Source organism: Oryx dammah, unplaced genomic scaffold (genome assembly GCF_014754425.2).
Source record: "Oryx dammah isolate SB20612 unplaced genomic scaffold, SCBI_Odam_1.1 HiC_scaffold_26, whole genome shotgun sequence".
Classification (NCBI taxonomy): domain Eukaryota; kingdom Metazoa; phylum Chordata; class Mammalia; order Artiodactyla; family Bovidae; genus Oryx; species Oryx dammah.
The window spans coordinates 51504525-51521090 of NW_024070210.1; the positions used below are offsets into that span (position 1 = coordinate 51504525).

Genomic DNA, 16566 nt, shown 5'->3' on the forward strand with positions numbered 1-16566 from the left:
CCTAAATAATGCAATTCCATATTCTGCTTTTTTAACCTCATATTTTTATTTTGTAAGACAGAAAAACCATAATTGCCAGTAGCTGCCTATTCTTTTGAGCAGCTTGGCTTATACATATTCTTACTTTTTTTGAGTTACTCCTTTATCCCAAATTCTCAGACAAAAATAACTGCCCCTGATTCTCATGGCCAAATTGTTGTTTGAAAAAGCTATAATGACTTCATTCTACTTCTAGTGTCTATTTCACTTCAACCGCAGCAGGATGAGTTATGCTAAATTCCCCCACTCCTGGAACGAAGGCTTTACTTTGGCCCCTTGCTTGTGAGTAGGAAGAGTGGAGGATATCCTCGTTTTATAGATGGGGAAATTGAAGAAGAACAAAAAGCCAAATAAATCATTTGGCAAACATGAGACTAGAAGTTCAACAGTCTGCCGATGTCTGGTACATAAGGCGATGTTGTTAAAGTAAATGAAGGTGAGCCCGGACATAAGACACTGGCCGTCCACAGCCCCCACTCTCCAAATGCCCCACCAGCAGGCTGTGCCATGCACTCATCTAGGGGACTTAAGCCCCAATCACTTTCTTCTGCTTCAGCCTTACACTGTTTTTACCTGCTCTGCGAAATAAAATATTCCTTCATTAGTAAGATACAAAAATCTGCCTTTCTTGACCTCACATTGGTGACCTTTGCCCAAGGGATAAAATATACCATTCAATGAAGTCATCTCACAGAAATGCAAAAGTAACCTTCCCAGAGTCCATGGCAACCACCCTGACTGTCCTCTGCAGGCCCTATGAGTCCACAGGAGAAGCCAAGGCCCCAGAGCTCCTTAGAGCCACTCAAGCCAGTCAGACCCTACCCTTACTCCACAGTGGACCCCAGCAGTGAGATCAAGGCCCCAGATCCCAACTTACGTGTTGCTAAATTTCAGAGGTAGTTGCTTCTGGGTTTTTTCCTCATAACGCTTTGCTAAGAGGCTCAAGAACTCAGTTTTGAAGACAGATTCAAGCAAACTGTCATATTCTTGCTCATGAAGAATAAAAAGATCATCCTGCATAGTACTGCAAAGAGATTGTAAAGATTCAATGAAAGCTGCAGTTTTGTTGATTGCATGATTTTTTTCCCATCCTTTTTAAAAAATTTTATTTATTTATTTATTTTTTATTTTACTTTACAATTCTGTATTGGTTTTGCCATACATTGACATGAATCCACCACGGGTGTACATGCATTCCCAAACATGAACCCCCCTCCCACCCTGGATAAGAAAGCTGTGGTACATATACACAATGGAGTATTACTCAGCCGTTAAAAAGAATACATTTGAATCAGTTCTGATGAGATGGATGAAACTGGAGATGATTATACAGAGTGAAGTAAGCCAGAAAGAAAAACACCAATTCCCACCCTTTTTTTAATCCTGTAAGATAGCACTAAATTTCCACCATCTTCCTCTGCTACTGAAAATCTTTAAAACAAAACACAACAATGAAGTACAAAAATAAAATCCCTAATATCTGCTTTTAAAAGAAGTTTATAGTCTACCAACAGCATAATCAAAATATTCTCTCATATGACTTTTAAAATCAGGAAAGTAAGGACAATTTAGTCTGTATTTTAAAAAATCCATTTTCAAATTCAACTTCTATGTTCTTAAAATCATAAAAACCCAGAATGTTATGAATGTGGTAAAAAATGGACAATTCCCCTTAAGTCCCAAGTCAGCAGAATTTAGGATATGGTTGCAGCTACTGTAATACATTCTAACTTGAAGAACCGTAAGCTCTGTTATCAAAAGAGAAACCAAAGTCCTACGGTTCATAGGCACGAGTCGGAAGCCTTCAGGTATTCGGTGCTCTGCTAATACTGCCTGCCAGATGCATAAACACATCAAACTGCAGAGAAATGAGAGACAGGTGTACACACAGCAAGCATAGTCCCCACCCTCAGGGTGGGTCAGGGAAAGGACATGCCTTTGTGGGAGTTCCTTGTTTGGACAGGGTAGGGCTGTTGGGGAAATTCATACACACAGTGGATGTTAGGAGCTGCAGGAAGAATGGAAGAGAGAGGGTGAGGGGCAAAGCCAGTTCTGGGGAATATGCTTAGTGGTAAGGGGACTTTTTAGATAGTTCCTCTCCAGGCCCAGCCAGAGTCTGTGGAAATCAGAACACATATACACTTGAGAATTTTTCTTCCTTAGTTGCTAGATGTATTGCTCAATTGCTCAGCTGAAAGAGGCCACCACCCCAAAGGCTTCATTATATGCAACCCTACCATTACCTCCTAGCAACACTGTCATACATCTAAGACAACCCTCCTAAGAAGGATATCTCATTAGGGAAGTGTTTTTCCAGGTACTAAAAACAAAGTAAGTGAACTCACTTCAGTAAACTGACCACAGAGATTAAATTTTAATCTCTCCAAGTACAGGAAATACCAATGACATGGTTCTATCAATAACACAGGAGCTGCTCCTGTGTCCTGCACAGGGGGCCCCAGGACTGGGGCATCAGCAGGATTATTGCACTGTGACATGACCAGAGGGTGAGGCGAGTCCAGAGGACTGGGGTATAAACAATCTCTGAGAGTGGGGAGCCTTCTTCCATGGAGTCTGATCCAACTAAACAGCAGCTGGCCTTCCCTGGTGGCTCCGAAGGTAAAGAATCTGCCTGCAATGTGGGAGACCTGGATTCGATCCCTGGGTTGGGAAGATCCCCTGGAGGAGGGCATGGCAACCTACTTCAGTATTCTTGCCTAGAGAATTCCCATGGACAGAGGAGCCTGGCAAGTAACAGTCCATGGGGTTGCAAAGAGTCGGACACAACTGACTGACTAAGCTTACAAAATAGCAACCCTTGTGGTCTCTCTGTTCAGTCACAGGAATATGACAAGGTGGGGATGGGCAGTCCATGGGACCAGAAGTCTTCCTTGAGTAGAGAGAGCCTTTGTGGAAGATCCCAGGCTTGTTAGGAACCTTCTCTCTCTGTTCCAAGGCAGGGAGCTAATGACTTATACCTTATCAAGCCAGTAGCTACAGCCACAGCTCCTCACTCTAAACCCTCAGCCCCTCAGTCTTTCTACAGGAGCTTTTAATCCACAGGAGAAAAACTGTATAAGGTAGGACCAAAATACAGTTGGATTGCCAAGGCACAGTATGACAGCATTCATAACTACAGGGGAGGAATGGAGTAGACTAGCAGCGAGATACCCTCACCAAGGAAGAGGAGCCTAGCCCTTCACATCCTGCTTACTGAAGACCAGTAGACCAAACAGCTCTTCCTGGATGTGAAGTCAGAACACTTTACAGGCATGTTGGGACACATAATGGCCATTTGGGTGGAGCATGTGGTCATTACTATTACCTCAACAGTGTTTCCAAATATAAGGAAAAGCAATTCAGGGCCAACATGACAGTTCTACAGTGCCTGGGAGCCAGGTGTCCACTCCTCCTCCTTACAGGTATGATCAGAAGGTCATACAAGTCATTTCTGCTTGAACCTCATTGGCCAGCATATGTCACATGGTCACACCTAGCTGCAGGGAGCCTGGGAAATGCAGTCCTTGGTTGGGCTGTCAGCTATTATGTAAAGGAGAGAATGGGTACTACAGGACAGCTGAGAGTCTCCACTCTACCTCCTTGCTCACAGATTTACCCAACTTTGGAGTTGGAGTCTTTTCTGAGAACAGTAGACCTCAGAAGGTACGGCCACAACACTCCTATCATCTTCCTGTTTCCAGGTAGATGAAAACTCTGGAATTGTTTTAATTACTTCAACGACAGCAATTCCAAACTCCAAAAGGCACTTGTGTAAAAAGCTGCTCAAAACAACTCTCCCAAGTCATTTGGAATTAATGAAATAAAGTCCCAGCATCCTAGCACAGGGCTACGAAGACCTCTGTGTCAGGAAGGAGAGTGTACGGAGGGGAGAGGGGAACAACGGGCGCTGTTTGGTGTATGGGGCGGAGTGAAACTCCCGTTTCAGCTGCTGGGTTCACGTCTGGGCATGTCCATTTGCCTGGCTGGCCTTTAGGCAAGACAGTGATTATTAAAGGAGTCCAACAAAAGAAACCTTGAATGGTTTAATGTGTTCAGACTATTAGGAGTTTCATGATCAGGAAGAAATAGAGCCAGCAGGCCAAAACATCAAGGTCAATTATCAGCATGAGTCTGGAAATGAGAAGAGACTGTTTGGACATTAGGACTTTAACCATCAAATTCAAGAGCTCCTCCCTTTGGTGACCGGAGTCAGAAAATCAGGAAATTCTCTTCACCCAGGCCAGAGCTTCAGCTCATTCCCCTTGCCTCAGCCCAGGTTCATAGGTCTGAAAACAAAGCTTTTACACCTTGTTTTTTTCCCCTAAAATATCAGACTTATTTTTGGACTTCACCTCCATCTTCTTCATATGCTCAAGTTGCAATTCCTTACAGATGTTTGACGTAGGAGCTTATGTTGAAAGAAGCTTAACTAGTCCCTGGTTTGGCTCTTGATTGGTTCTTATCCTGTTTCTGTGGCTTATTGTTGTACAGCTGACCACACTAGAAATGCTTGGTTTACTCCCTTAACCAAATCTTCTTCATAAAAATGTTAGTTACAAAACCCTGGGTAAAGTTTTAAAGGAGTTTTTTCTTTTTTTTCTTAAGCTGAAAAGGCAATTTCAGCTAGAATGGCCCCTGCTTTTATTTAAAGTCTCAAAAAGAAATGTTTTCAGCTTATGAAATAGATACTCCTTTAAAAAAAATTATATTTGTTTATTTATTTAGGCTGTGCTGGGTCTTTGCTGCAGCACTCAGGCTTTCTCTAGTTGCAGCATGCAGGGGCTTCTCTTGTTGTGGCGAATGGTCTTATTTGCATGTGGGATCTTAGTTCCCTGACCAGGGATCAAACCCGAGTTGCTTACCTTACAAGGCAGATTTTTAACCCTAGACTATCAGGGAAGTCCCCAGTGCTCCTTTCAGTAAACTGAGAACTACAAAGGTAAAAATTAAAAGCAGAAAAAAACAAGCCTTATCCAGAACTCTACCACCCAGAGATACCAGCAGCACCAGTTTGGGAGCCTACTTAATTTCTCTGAGAAAGTGCAGATACATGTGGTGTCAGGCCTCCTGGGAAGAGCTTCACCCGACCACAGGGGAAAGGCTCAGTCCCATTTTTGTGTCCCAGGAATATCCTGGAAACCAATCTCTCCACACTTGTAAGCTGTGTGCCCATGTTTACCCAGGGCATGGCTCCTCCTTCCAGAACACCCTGAGGCAGGGACTGTGTCTCACCCACTGCAAATCCAGAGTTGAACACAAGGTTGGCGGTCAGTCCAAAAATGCAGAAAACTTCCAGCTTCCCAGAGCTCAAAATCCATAGGAAGTCAAGATTTCAGGAGAGCATCAGGTCAGCAGAGCAGATCCCAAGTGAAGGAGGCTGCTCTTATTGCCGGAGAGTTAGGACAATTAGGCAACGAACCACTTTGAGGCAAGAATGTCATGCCCAGGAGTACTGGGGCCTCTGTCCAAAGCCCACTCCTTCTAGGCTGACTTTCCTAGTATGTACGAGTACTGGAAATCTACTGACCCACGCAGACAGCCCTGAAGCTTTTGATCTTAGGCCTCTGGGGGTCAGCTATGGGAAAGAGGACTACTAGAAGCTTCATCAGAGAGAGCTCCATATAGGAGATTTTATGTTTCAAACCTCATGAGCTACAACAGGAAGGCAAAGAATACGGGCCATTGTACCTCCTGACCACTCTCCCAGCAAAATGAGTTTTTCAAATAAGAGCGAGACAAGGTCAGTTCCTCGATGGCTCAGCGGGTAAAGAATCTGCCTGCAATGCAGGAGACCCGGGTTTGATCCCTGGGGTGGGCAGAGGCCCTGAAGGAGGGCATGGCAACCCACTCCAGTATTCTTGCCTGAAGAATCCCATGGACTGAGGAGCCTGGCAGGCTACAGTCCAAAGGGTTGCAGAGTCGGAAACTAAGCACACACAGGCCAGTGAGGTATTTGGACAAGCAGCAGCTCTTGAAGGAGTCTGCAGAAATGATGCTCGGCCTTCCATCAGCGGTCCCCCCAAAGGCTTGGAAATATGATGCCCCAAAGGCATCAGACATCAGGAGTGTGTCACCTTCCGATATTCTCACCATGTCTCCACGAAGGCAGAAATGCAGGTTGTCAGTGTTCGGCCTTTTATTTAGATAAGGAGTTCTCCTTTCCCTGTGAGTGACTGTTATCATCACAGCTCTCTGAGCTATTGGGCCTAATCTATTTTTTTTTCTTGTAAGTCAAAAAAAGTTTTTAAAAAATTTCAATTATAATTCAACTAGATATATTTCAGTACACTTGTAAAAGGTAGAGACTTCTAAAAATATGATGTCTATTAAAGTATTAGGAAACACTTTTTATTATGGAAAATTTCAAGTATATCAAAAAGTAGAGTAGCAGAATGAACCACCACATGTCAGGAGTTTTCAACAATGATCAATCTACAGACAGTCAAATTCATCTGCAGTCTCATTACCCCCACTTCCACAACATCAGCTAGGTTATTTTACAGCAGAGTATAATCATATTATTTTATCATTAAACATTTCAGTGTCTATCTCTAAAAGATAAAGCCTTCTTTAATATAAATAACCACAATATCATTATCACACCTAAAGGAATAAACAGTAAATCCTTCATACAAAATATTTGCCACGTTCCCTGGTGGCTCTGACAGTAAAGAAGTTGCCTGCAATGAGGGAGAACTGAGTTCAGTCCCTGGGTTGGGAAGATCCCCTTGAGAAGGGAATGACAACCAACTCCAGTATTCCTGCCTGCAGAATTCCATGGACAGAGGAGCCTGGCAGGCTACAGTCCACGGTCACAAAGCGTTGGACACAACTGAGCAACGAACACTCATAACACACTTGCAAAATATTTAGTTATTTTACATTCCCCAAATTGCCCTGTATATTTTCTTGTATGGTTGGTTGGTTTGAATAAGCAGCTCTGAGCCAATTTGGCCTCCCTAGTAGTTATAAGAGTTACGGATGGGCTGAAAGATCAGGTTTGTAGGACACTTTGATAGCCTGAATTAGAAGCCATTAGGTGATCATTATAGCCAACAGTCAAGAAGTAAGTCCCATAAAGTCTTCAAAACACACATTACGACTCTCATCCCAAAGTGCAAGACAACTGTTCAAATTTTTCTCTATACTAATACTGAAATATATGGAGAATACACGTGTACACACACGCACACAGATATGTTCTCCTGGTACCACAATCAATTTCTCCTCTATGTTTGATTTTGCACACTCTATCTGATTGCACTTCTATTGGTTTAGATTACTAGCCTATCCCAGTGGCTGAAAGAAATGAGGCAATGGTTATTAATCCTGGCAAACTGGGGCTCAGTGACTGTAACACACAGAAATAACACCTTTAAATGACTTGAGCTCTTTTTTCCCTCCTAGAGTCAGAACAAATTTCAGGCTAAGTACCTCATTTTATTACATCCTCCAATAAGGAAAGGCCACAAGGAAGCAAACATCCAGACCATGAATACTAAAAAGAAAGTGGAAAAAGAATCTGATCTTAACTGTGAGACACTGTATCCCCAGAAGCTGTGAAAAAAGAAAGAGAGGGAAAAAACTTGAGTGTGAATATCCCACACCTTGATAAGCCCCAGAGTCTTGATCAACAAGACACTGAGTGTCAAAGTGCCAGATGCACACGTAGATATACAATGATCAAGCGCCGCTTAAGGCCTCTGAGGGCTGCAGACACACCTAGGCAGTAGTAACAGTGAGAACAACACTCACGCAGAGTAGTGAGCACTTGTGTCCCAGAGCTGTGACTCCTGGGCTTTCACCTGTCAAGTGTGCCCAGCACGTTTTAGCTCACTCAGCTTAGCCCAGGTATAAGCCCTTGTTCCCATGCAAGATAAAAAAAGAAGCTTCTACTTGGATTCCTTGGACCAGCAAGGGCAGTCTCGGGGCCCAGTAACCAGGAGAGTGTGGTCAGCAGGTCGTGGCCTGGTTAGCGAGCTGCATGATCAGAAAGACCTTTGGGAAACCAGACAGTGCCTAGAGCATGTCTGTGAAATCCATGGCACTGAGAACCACCTGAGGTATGGCTGCAAAGAGCTGCTGATGAACACATCTGCTTACCAGTTCTACCACATCTTGAACTGAAGTGTTTTAAACACTTAACGTCACTGCCCTGCCTGGCTCTTTATCAGGAAAATTGGGAACAGACAAAATCAGAAACCACAGTGACAAGAACAGACACAACTTAAAATCTGCTTTGGATGATCGCACTGGAGCCAGGCTTTTGTAGCCTGGTAAATCAGTTTCCTGTGTGCACAAAAACTCTTCTTTTGCCTACAAGCAGCGATTTTGTCTTGTGTGTGGAATAAGAGTGTAGAGGAGTCCTAATTCCAAGAAGACATAGTTGCAGGTAACCAGAACATCTCTAATATTTTAATACAATGGCAGCCCTAAGCTTGCCCTGGCAGAAGTTGAGGCATCCTCAGAAGGGTCCCAGGACATGACTCAAGGAGGAAGCCTCAAAGGGGCCTTTCTTCCTCTTTTCTTCGCCTTCTGTGGCCTGAGGATTTCCTCTCATCACAGGGAGGATTTGGGCAAGTCTCAGCATATGCGGGTCCTTGCCATTTTGTCCTTTATAGTGCCCATCTTTGCATGAAATGTTCCCTTGGTATTTCAAATTTTCTTAAAGAGATCTCTAGTCTTTCCCATTCTATTGTTTTCCACTATTTCTTTGCACTGTTCCCTTAAGAAGGCTTTCTCATCTCTCTTTGCTATTCTCTGAAACTCCGCATTCAGCTGTATCTTTCCCTTTGTTCTTTGCCTTTTGTTTCTCTTCTTTTCTCAGCTATTTGTAAGGCCTCCTCAGCCTTCTTGCAATAAAGGACAGAAATGGCATGGACCTAATAGAAGCAGAAGAGATCAAGAAGAGGTGGCAAGGATACGCTTAAGAACTCTACAGAAAAACTCTTAACGACCCAGATAACCATTGTGGTGTGGACATCCTGGAGTGTGAAGTCAAACGGGCCCTAGGAAGATTACTACAAACAAAGCTAGTGAAAGTGATGAAATTCCAGCTGAGCTATTTCAAATCTTAAAAGATGATGCTGTGAAAGTGCTGCACTCATCATGCCAGCAAATTTGGAAAACTCAGCAGTGGCCACAGGACTGCAAAAGCTCCTGTGGCCACAGGACTGGAAAAGGTCCTTCATTCCAATTCCAAAGAAAGGCAATGCCAAAGAATGTTCAAATTACTGTACAACTGCACTCATTTCATAAACCAGAGTGCTGATGAGAAGAGCAAGGGTGCCTACCTGTGAACCTGGAGTTGAAGGGAGCATTTGGCAATGACCCCAGAGTTACAGATTACGGAGACCAATTTGTATTCCCCCTCACCCCCGGGGGAATGAACAGGCAGAGGGGCCTCAAGGACTCCAGAGATACTTCCTATCTATGACAATCCAAGGTCACAGCAAACTAAAAGCAGCATTGATGACCTAGCGGCCACCTCTGCTCAGGCTTTTCCTGGTGAAATGGGTTAGGTCTTTATCAGGGGCAAGGTGGGCTTGGGGGCAGGACTCAAGAGTGTTGACCCCCACCTTCAATAACAGCAATTATGCCCTGTTTGTTTCACAGAGTACATTTTTTTCCCCTCAGATTTTATGGGAGCAAAGGATCTGAGTATCCCTTGACTAGAGGAGCAGATCAGAAGGAAACCTTTTCTTGTGATTGTAGTACTCCCTGAGACCCAAGAAGATCAGCTCTTCTCAAGGAAGAAGAGAAAACTGTGTTCTCTTCATCGTCATTTTTACAACCGGGGAGCCTGACGCCACCTCTCTCCAGGTGGTGTTTGGAATAGCAGACGGCAGTGTCGTGCAGAGGTGGGGCTCCCCGTCCCCACCCTTGGCCACTTACCTGAGGGACACAGACAAGATCCTCTCCATCTCGATCCTCCGCTTCAGCACTTCCTTCACCAGGCCTTTGTCTGGACCCTGTTTGACCTTTTCTCGTCCAATCAAGTACAAGCATTTTGGAGTCAGAAGCAAGTCTCGCTTTACGCTCTGTAAGGACAGGTGTTTTAGAAAAGTGTCAGAGTGACAGTAGTCTACACTCAGGACATTGGTGACCAGGTGAAAGGCAGATGCTTCAGGCAGTGACCTTTCACTACGATCAGAGGGTGACTCCCTTTATCATCTAAGTCTTTCGAGAGCAAAAGAACATGTTGCTTATGATTGTTAGGTTGACATACAAAACTGCTGATACTTGACTCTCTTTAACTTATAAAATGTTAGACTCATATGGATCCACCTAAGGGATCAGGGCAAACCAACACGCAGGGTGACCTTACCAATGGTCTGCTCCAGGATGTTTCTCATACAGGGATCCCTCAAGGGACCCTGCATATGTAATGTTTGTGAGTCCATTAAAGTTTTACTCTTTAAAATTGAACATTTTCATTTCAATGGTAATCCTTAAAAACCTAATATAAATGTACTGTGTTATATCCAAATAATACTGAGAGACTTAACATTCATGTTTGTATTCAAACCTGCTACCAGAGCAGCTAGCTCCATATTTAGTTTGTAAGCAGTGATTTGGTTTTGGCAAAACAACATCATCCTTCTTCTGAAATTATTATTGTTTGTTCTTTATTTTTTTCCCCGACCAAAAACCAAACAAGAAATAACTCACATAAAAAGTTCTTAATGGCCCATAATTTATTATGGCTTCAGATTTCACTATTAGGGTCAAAATTTTATTAGGCAAAAGAAAAAAGACAGATGTCTAAAGAAAGAGGTTAAAAAAAAATAGCTGTCCTCCAGTGGCTCTGTCAAAGCCCCGCGTAGTCATTTGCCCAGGGAAAATGGATAAGAACACTTTACTTTATATTCTCAATCTTTTGATCAAATGAGTCTACTCCTAACAATTTACTCTAAAAGCATAAGTAGACAAATGCACAAAGCCATGTGAAAGAATGCTCACAGTATCCTTTTATTTATGATGGTAAAAAAAAAAAGTCACGAGACGAGATTAAGAAGAAACTGGCTCAAAATAATAGTGAAGCCACTGTTGAATGGGATACTATGCAGGTAAACAAAACAATGTATAAATTGTTATGATATTAACATATCTATTAATATAGAAAGTTCTCCCTGGTGTATTTTAGGAGAGAAAACCAATGCAGAACACAAACCAGCATGTAAGGTAGATTTCAGTTTTGTAAACTAAATATACAAATGTACGTCTGCATGAAAACATTCTACAGGAGGCACACACGATGTTAATAGTGATTGTTTCTGGGTATAGGTGGCTATTTTTCTCTTGGCTTACCTGCATTTTCTACATTTATCTACAATGGATATGTTCTGTTTTGGTAATCCCAAAAGCAAAATGATGAGTTATTTTTAAAACTAAGGAACCCATTTGGTGGCTCCCAGGGCTGGGCAGGCAGCACGTACCTTGAACCTCCTGTCGTACTTGGTCACTGTGTCTGCAAAATCGATCTTCTCCCTCTTGCCCACAAACTGCTGGAGTTCCGGGTGCTCCTCCATCCCAATGTAGTCCCCAATGAAGTTCCTGTTAATACTGTTTCTCCGTCTCTCCTTCTTGTTCAACAGAAGGTTGGAGGCTGCAGTTCCCAGAAGGGCAGAGAAGGGAGAAGGATCAGTCCCCTACAAGGAGGAAAATGCTCCGTGTGGAAAGACACAGAGAGACTCCTAATGAATGCAAGGCTGCAATGCACAGTATGTGCAAAGTACAGTGAACTTGTAACTTTATCTAAGCTCAAAAATATTCTTGAGATTTGGTAAATGAATGAAATAAAATGACTATAATACCCTCTTCTCTCATTTGGACATATTTCTTCCGGGCCACAAATTTCCTCCATGATTTCTGTATCACTCGAGCATACCCATCGTACTTTCGCTCCCTCATTTCTTCTAGAAGAAAGAGCTGTAAAAAGAGAGAAGACAAGTGTGAGTCAGTTCACAGGACCCGAACATTACTTTCTTGGATATTTCAAGGACACTCAGTTTAGTCAAGGACACAATGGGAAGCAGCTTCTCAGACTCATAAACAAAGGTGAAAAAAATGTATTGCTTATGGTCACCCTAACTTTTATATATAAAGATACAGAGGCAAGATGTTTTAGAAACTAGTTCCTTTTCGGTTGCTGGGTCTCTGTCGTTGCACGCAGGCTTTCTCTGGCCGTGCTGAGCGGGGCTACTCTTCCGTGCGGTGCCCGTGCTTCTCGTCGTGGTGGCTTCTCCTATCGTGGAGCGTGGGCTCTAGGCACACAGGGCCAGTGGCTGTGGCACATGGGCTTAGTTGCTCCACAGCATGTGGGCTCTTCCTGGATCAGGGATCAAACCCACATTCCCTGCACTGGCAGGTGGATTCTCATCCACTGTACCACCACAGAAGTCCTCATATATATTCTTTTATTAAAAAACATCACGGAAAATAGCTGGATTTGACTGTATTCAGTTGGACCTTAATGATGGTGTCGCCCTACCTTGTTCCTAACCTCTGTAAGAATCAAACACACTCATTTATTTCCCACCTTGACCCAAAGAGGACATTAAGTGGCTAGATCAAATGAGCTCACGGAGGCAGCTTTTAGTGCTCCATATAGCCTCGTACTAGAACTTTCCAGCTTTTGCAGAAAGCTCGTGCTGCTGTGGAAGGAGGGCTGCCCAACTTTTGGTTCCATGAAAGTACAGACTTCCTGCCTCACAGAAATCTATAGGGAGTCATTGGGCAGAGGATAATAACCAGTGATTGGAGCTGGACTTATGATGTGTTAATAAGGACTTGGATTCACCAAAAGGGGCTGAGGCTGATTTGGTTAAGGGCTCATGTCAGACACTGGCAGGTCTTGAGACTCAGGTCATCTTAATGATGAATACTGTTGTACACGATTCACCAAAGCTCTAGAGTAAAGAAGATGCCAGCAAACAGCTGTAATGACCCACAATGGATCAGGAATGATTCTAGATGCTTTACACACATTACTTCATTCAACCACTCAACAACTACATGCACCACTTATTTGCATTCTCTCCAACTGAAAGAGAAGAACATCAGTACTAAGATTGGGTGGAGCTGGAAAGTGAACCGAGGTCTTTCAGGTTCTGCCAGGCTCCTCCTCACTTGGAGGAGACATAGAATCATCTGCATCTAATCAACTCGTAAAATGGGTGGGAAACTCTCATTCACCTAGGAAGTAGTTTACAGGACTCTCTAGGAATAAAAAACAGATCAATAAAAACCCAAAGTAATGATGATGGATTTCATTACATTCCAGAACTAAAGAAGCAAATTTGGTTTGAAGGCAGCTGGGCTTGATTTGTTGTCTCGGTTTATCTGGGTTTGTACCCTGGAGCGAGTGATCTCTCCTCCTGACATTCAACTTCTTCTCACAGCTCCACCTCAAACTCAACATATCAAGAGAGGGGCACTTCATTCCACAGCTATCAGTGCCATATAATAAACAAAGGTGCATATTTCAAGAACAAAAGATTTTTTCAACAACTGGACAGAATGTTTAAAAATCTGAGCCCAGCAATTGCCTGGAAGATTATCCATGGTGTTTTCTTTTCTGTGTTGGGTTTCTGAGTAAGTCTTGTTTTCTTCTTCTTTCCCAGAACTATTTTGAGAGCGTCATAGAAAACATACTTGTGACTCAGAAAGGATGAAGAGTCAACCAATTCCCAACTTCCTATAGACCAGTTCAAAGATGAGCTGGTTTTTAGGTTCTTTCCAAAAGCCATAGGGGTTAGAAATCAGGGAGGTTCAAGAAGAAAGAGAGAGAGAAGGAGAAGAGAGAAAAGCAAAAAGCACGGACACACGTAACAAAACCAAACCAAACTCTCTCATGCCTAATGTGGGTTCTCAAAGCAAATGGGTTATTTTGTAAATTCAGCACATTTAGTATAAAAGTTAAAGCAAAATCACAGGGTAGATTTTTAAAAACCTTTTTTTTTGGCCATGTCTTTCCTGCGGCATGTAGGATTTTAGTTCCCCAACCAGGGATGGAACCCATGTCCCCCGCAGTGGAAGCGTGGAGTCTTAACCAATGGACTGCCAGGGAAGTCCCTAAAAAACAATTTTTGTAAAAGTGTTTGCAACGTCAGGGCTAGATATGGATGGATGAGCAATGCGGGGAGGGGACAGAGTAGTAATGATGGGTGTGTGTGTGTGTGTGTGTGTGTGTGAAAAAATGGGGGAGAGGAAGAGTCAAGTGAAGGTAAAAATGCAACTGGGAGGAAAACACGGAAAAGAAAAACCAAAAATAAATCTTGATTTGAAAGTAAAATCTCAAAGCTCAACTGAATCAGAAAAGAAAAAAAAAAAAAAGCATGAAAAACATTGAGGCTGTTTCTGTGAAAATTCAGCAAGTCGAAAAAGTAAAAACAGAGAGGGTATAAAACAGAAGAGTTCTCCATTGTACCGATAAATCACTCCAGCCCGTTTTAGAAAGAACAGGAACTGTTCTGTGGGTTGCTTAATGGTGTATGACACAACATTTTCATTTTATATTTGGAAATGAAATTGCTGTGAAGCTACAAATATCTCAAAGTGGAAAATGCTACCACAAACTTTTCATACGGGTTCTATCGATGTGTGCCACTTACTTATTTAACAGCCTTTAAAGTCATTCAGTTATGACTATTAGCATTTCTGATCTCAGGATGATCCTGGGAGGCAGGCAGAACAGCAGTGATGGGGCCCCTTCTAGTGGAGAAAACGCACGGCAGGACCAGAATCTGCCTAGAGTCAAGGGTTTCCATTATGACCAACACTGCAGGTTCTCTTGGTGATATGGTGACTACTTTTGCCAAATTCACCACCAACTCTTTTTTTTTTGGCTACACCACATGGCATGCAGGATCTTAGTTCCCCAACCAGGGATCGAAACTGTGCCCCACTGCAGTGAAAGCAAAGAGCCCTAACGACTGAACCAGCAAGGAAGCCTGTCTCCATAGACTCTTGAAAATAGTCTTGTGATTATTATAGGAACCTCAAGAAATGGTGATACCCATCCCTGGTTAGTTCCAGCAGTTTCTCCAGCTTAAAAATTGTTTTCATTTTTAAGCTGAAATTGTCTTCATTCCACAGTCTCAGAGCTATGGGGCAGAAAGACTGAGGGGCTGTGTTGGGTTCCTGCTCAAACTGAGAACTTCCTGTGAACAATCATTCGGCTCAGGGTGACCACATGCTCCACAGGAAAGATTAAGAAGTTCCACTAAATTAATCTGTGGAGGTCTGTAAACTGTAAAACCTTTGTGTTTTGAGTTCCTTACTGGTAAATATCTGTATCCTTTAAGATTGGAGATTTCGCCTTCTATCTGTTGGTCTCCTCAAAGTCCTTTCTGGGTTTCCTCATGGTCTTCAAGGTACAGTCCTGGGAATTCTGACTCCCAGGCTCTGCTCCACCTTTGTGTGACATGCTTTGTCTGGTGTCACCAATGTGAGGCTGTAGGTTAACCCAAGCCTCCTTTCTGGGCAAGGAAGTACCTATTAGCTGAGACACTACTGGGCGCCTCCTCTGAGCCACTTTCCTCATGAAGCTCTGAGTACACAAAGGCTCCCAAACAGACCCTGACCTCAAGGCAATGACCACCTAGAATGGGAGAGATAAGTACTAAGAAAAGCTCTTGTGATGACAGTTTTGTATCCAAGCTGAGGACTCCAAAGGTGCTAGGGTGTGGGGCATGAACCACACAGACTCGGAGTAGCGGAAGTCCTTCTTTGAGGAACTGACGTTTAAGACAGGAAACACAGGAGAAGTAAAGAAACCAGCCTCACTGTGGGGAGGGGGCTGAGAGGGGGGCCGCAGGGAGAGGCGTGGCCAGAGAAAACTCACAGATTCGGGGGCTTTGATGAACACCTTGCTCTTCCCTAGCTGGAACTGGTCACTGTCCATGTTGACGGACTGCAGCAAGTGCAGGACGCCTTGTTTCTCATCCCCCTTCCATGAGGGCCAGGTGGCTTTTGTCAGGATGGCATACCTGTGAGGAAAACGGGAGAGAAGGATCAGGCTTGGCCTGGACGCCCCCCAAAGGCACCCAGTGCTCTGGAGTCTTAGCCATCCCCCTGCCTCCCTTCCGAGGCTCAGGCGCAGACCTTGACAACTGCAAAAACCCACTGGGTCTGGTATGCCCATTTCAGAGCCGCCACCTACTCTTTCCTTCTCCAACCGTTTCCATGCTAACGCCCTGGAGAAAATCTGCTTTTCCTTTCTACCACTGTCTAAAAATAGCATTGCTGAAGGTCACCAACAACACTCTTCTGGCAAAATCAAAAATGGTCTTTTCTCAACATTGATTTCCCCTGATTTCTTGGGAGCACTTAACAGTCAACGTGAAGAGTTTTATGGAGCTCCCCATAAGCAGCTGTTATGATTACGACGGATCAGCTTTCTTCTGTGGAGTTCTCTGCATCTTGAGTCAGGAGGCCCTGGTGACTGGTCCTCAGCTTTTCTCCAGTCTCACCTCTGCTCTCCTCTGGCTCACCCCACTCCTGGGAGGATGGCCTCCTCTTCCC

The 16566-nt window shown here is 43.6% G+C and overlaps 1 protein-coding gene across 1 annotated transcript in view; it reads right to left on the reverse strand.

Moving 5' to 3' along the window:
- The window catches only part of MYO1E (myosin IE), a 215323-nt gene that overhangs the window by 24935 nt on the left and 173822 nt on the right, over positions 1-16566 (reverse strand). The window contains exons 19-23 of the mRNA XM_040226636.1: positions 15887-16031; positions 11856-11970; positions 11478-11647; positions 9934-10079; positions 917-1063 (exon numbers count right to left, since the gene is read on the reverse strand). Coding sequence (XP_040082570.1) covers positions 917-1063; positions 9934-10079; positions 11478-11647; positions 11856-11970; positions 15887-16031 — 723 coding nt within the window. The remainder of the gene's footprint in view (positions 1-916; positions 1064-9933; positions 10080-11477; positions 11648-11855; positions 11971-15886; positions 16032-16566) is intronic.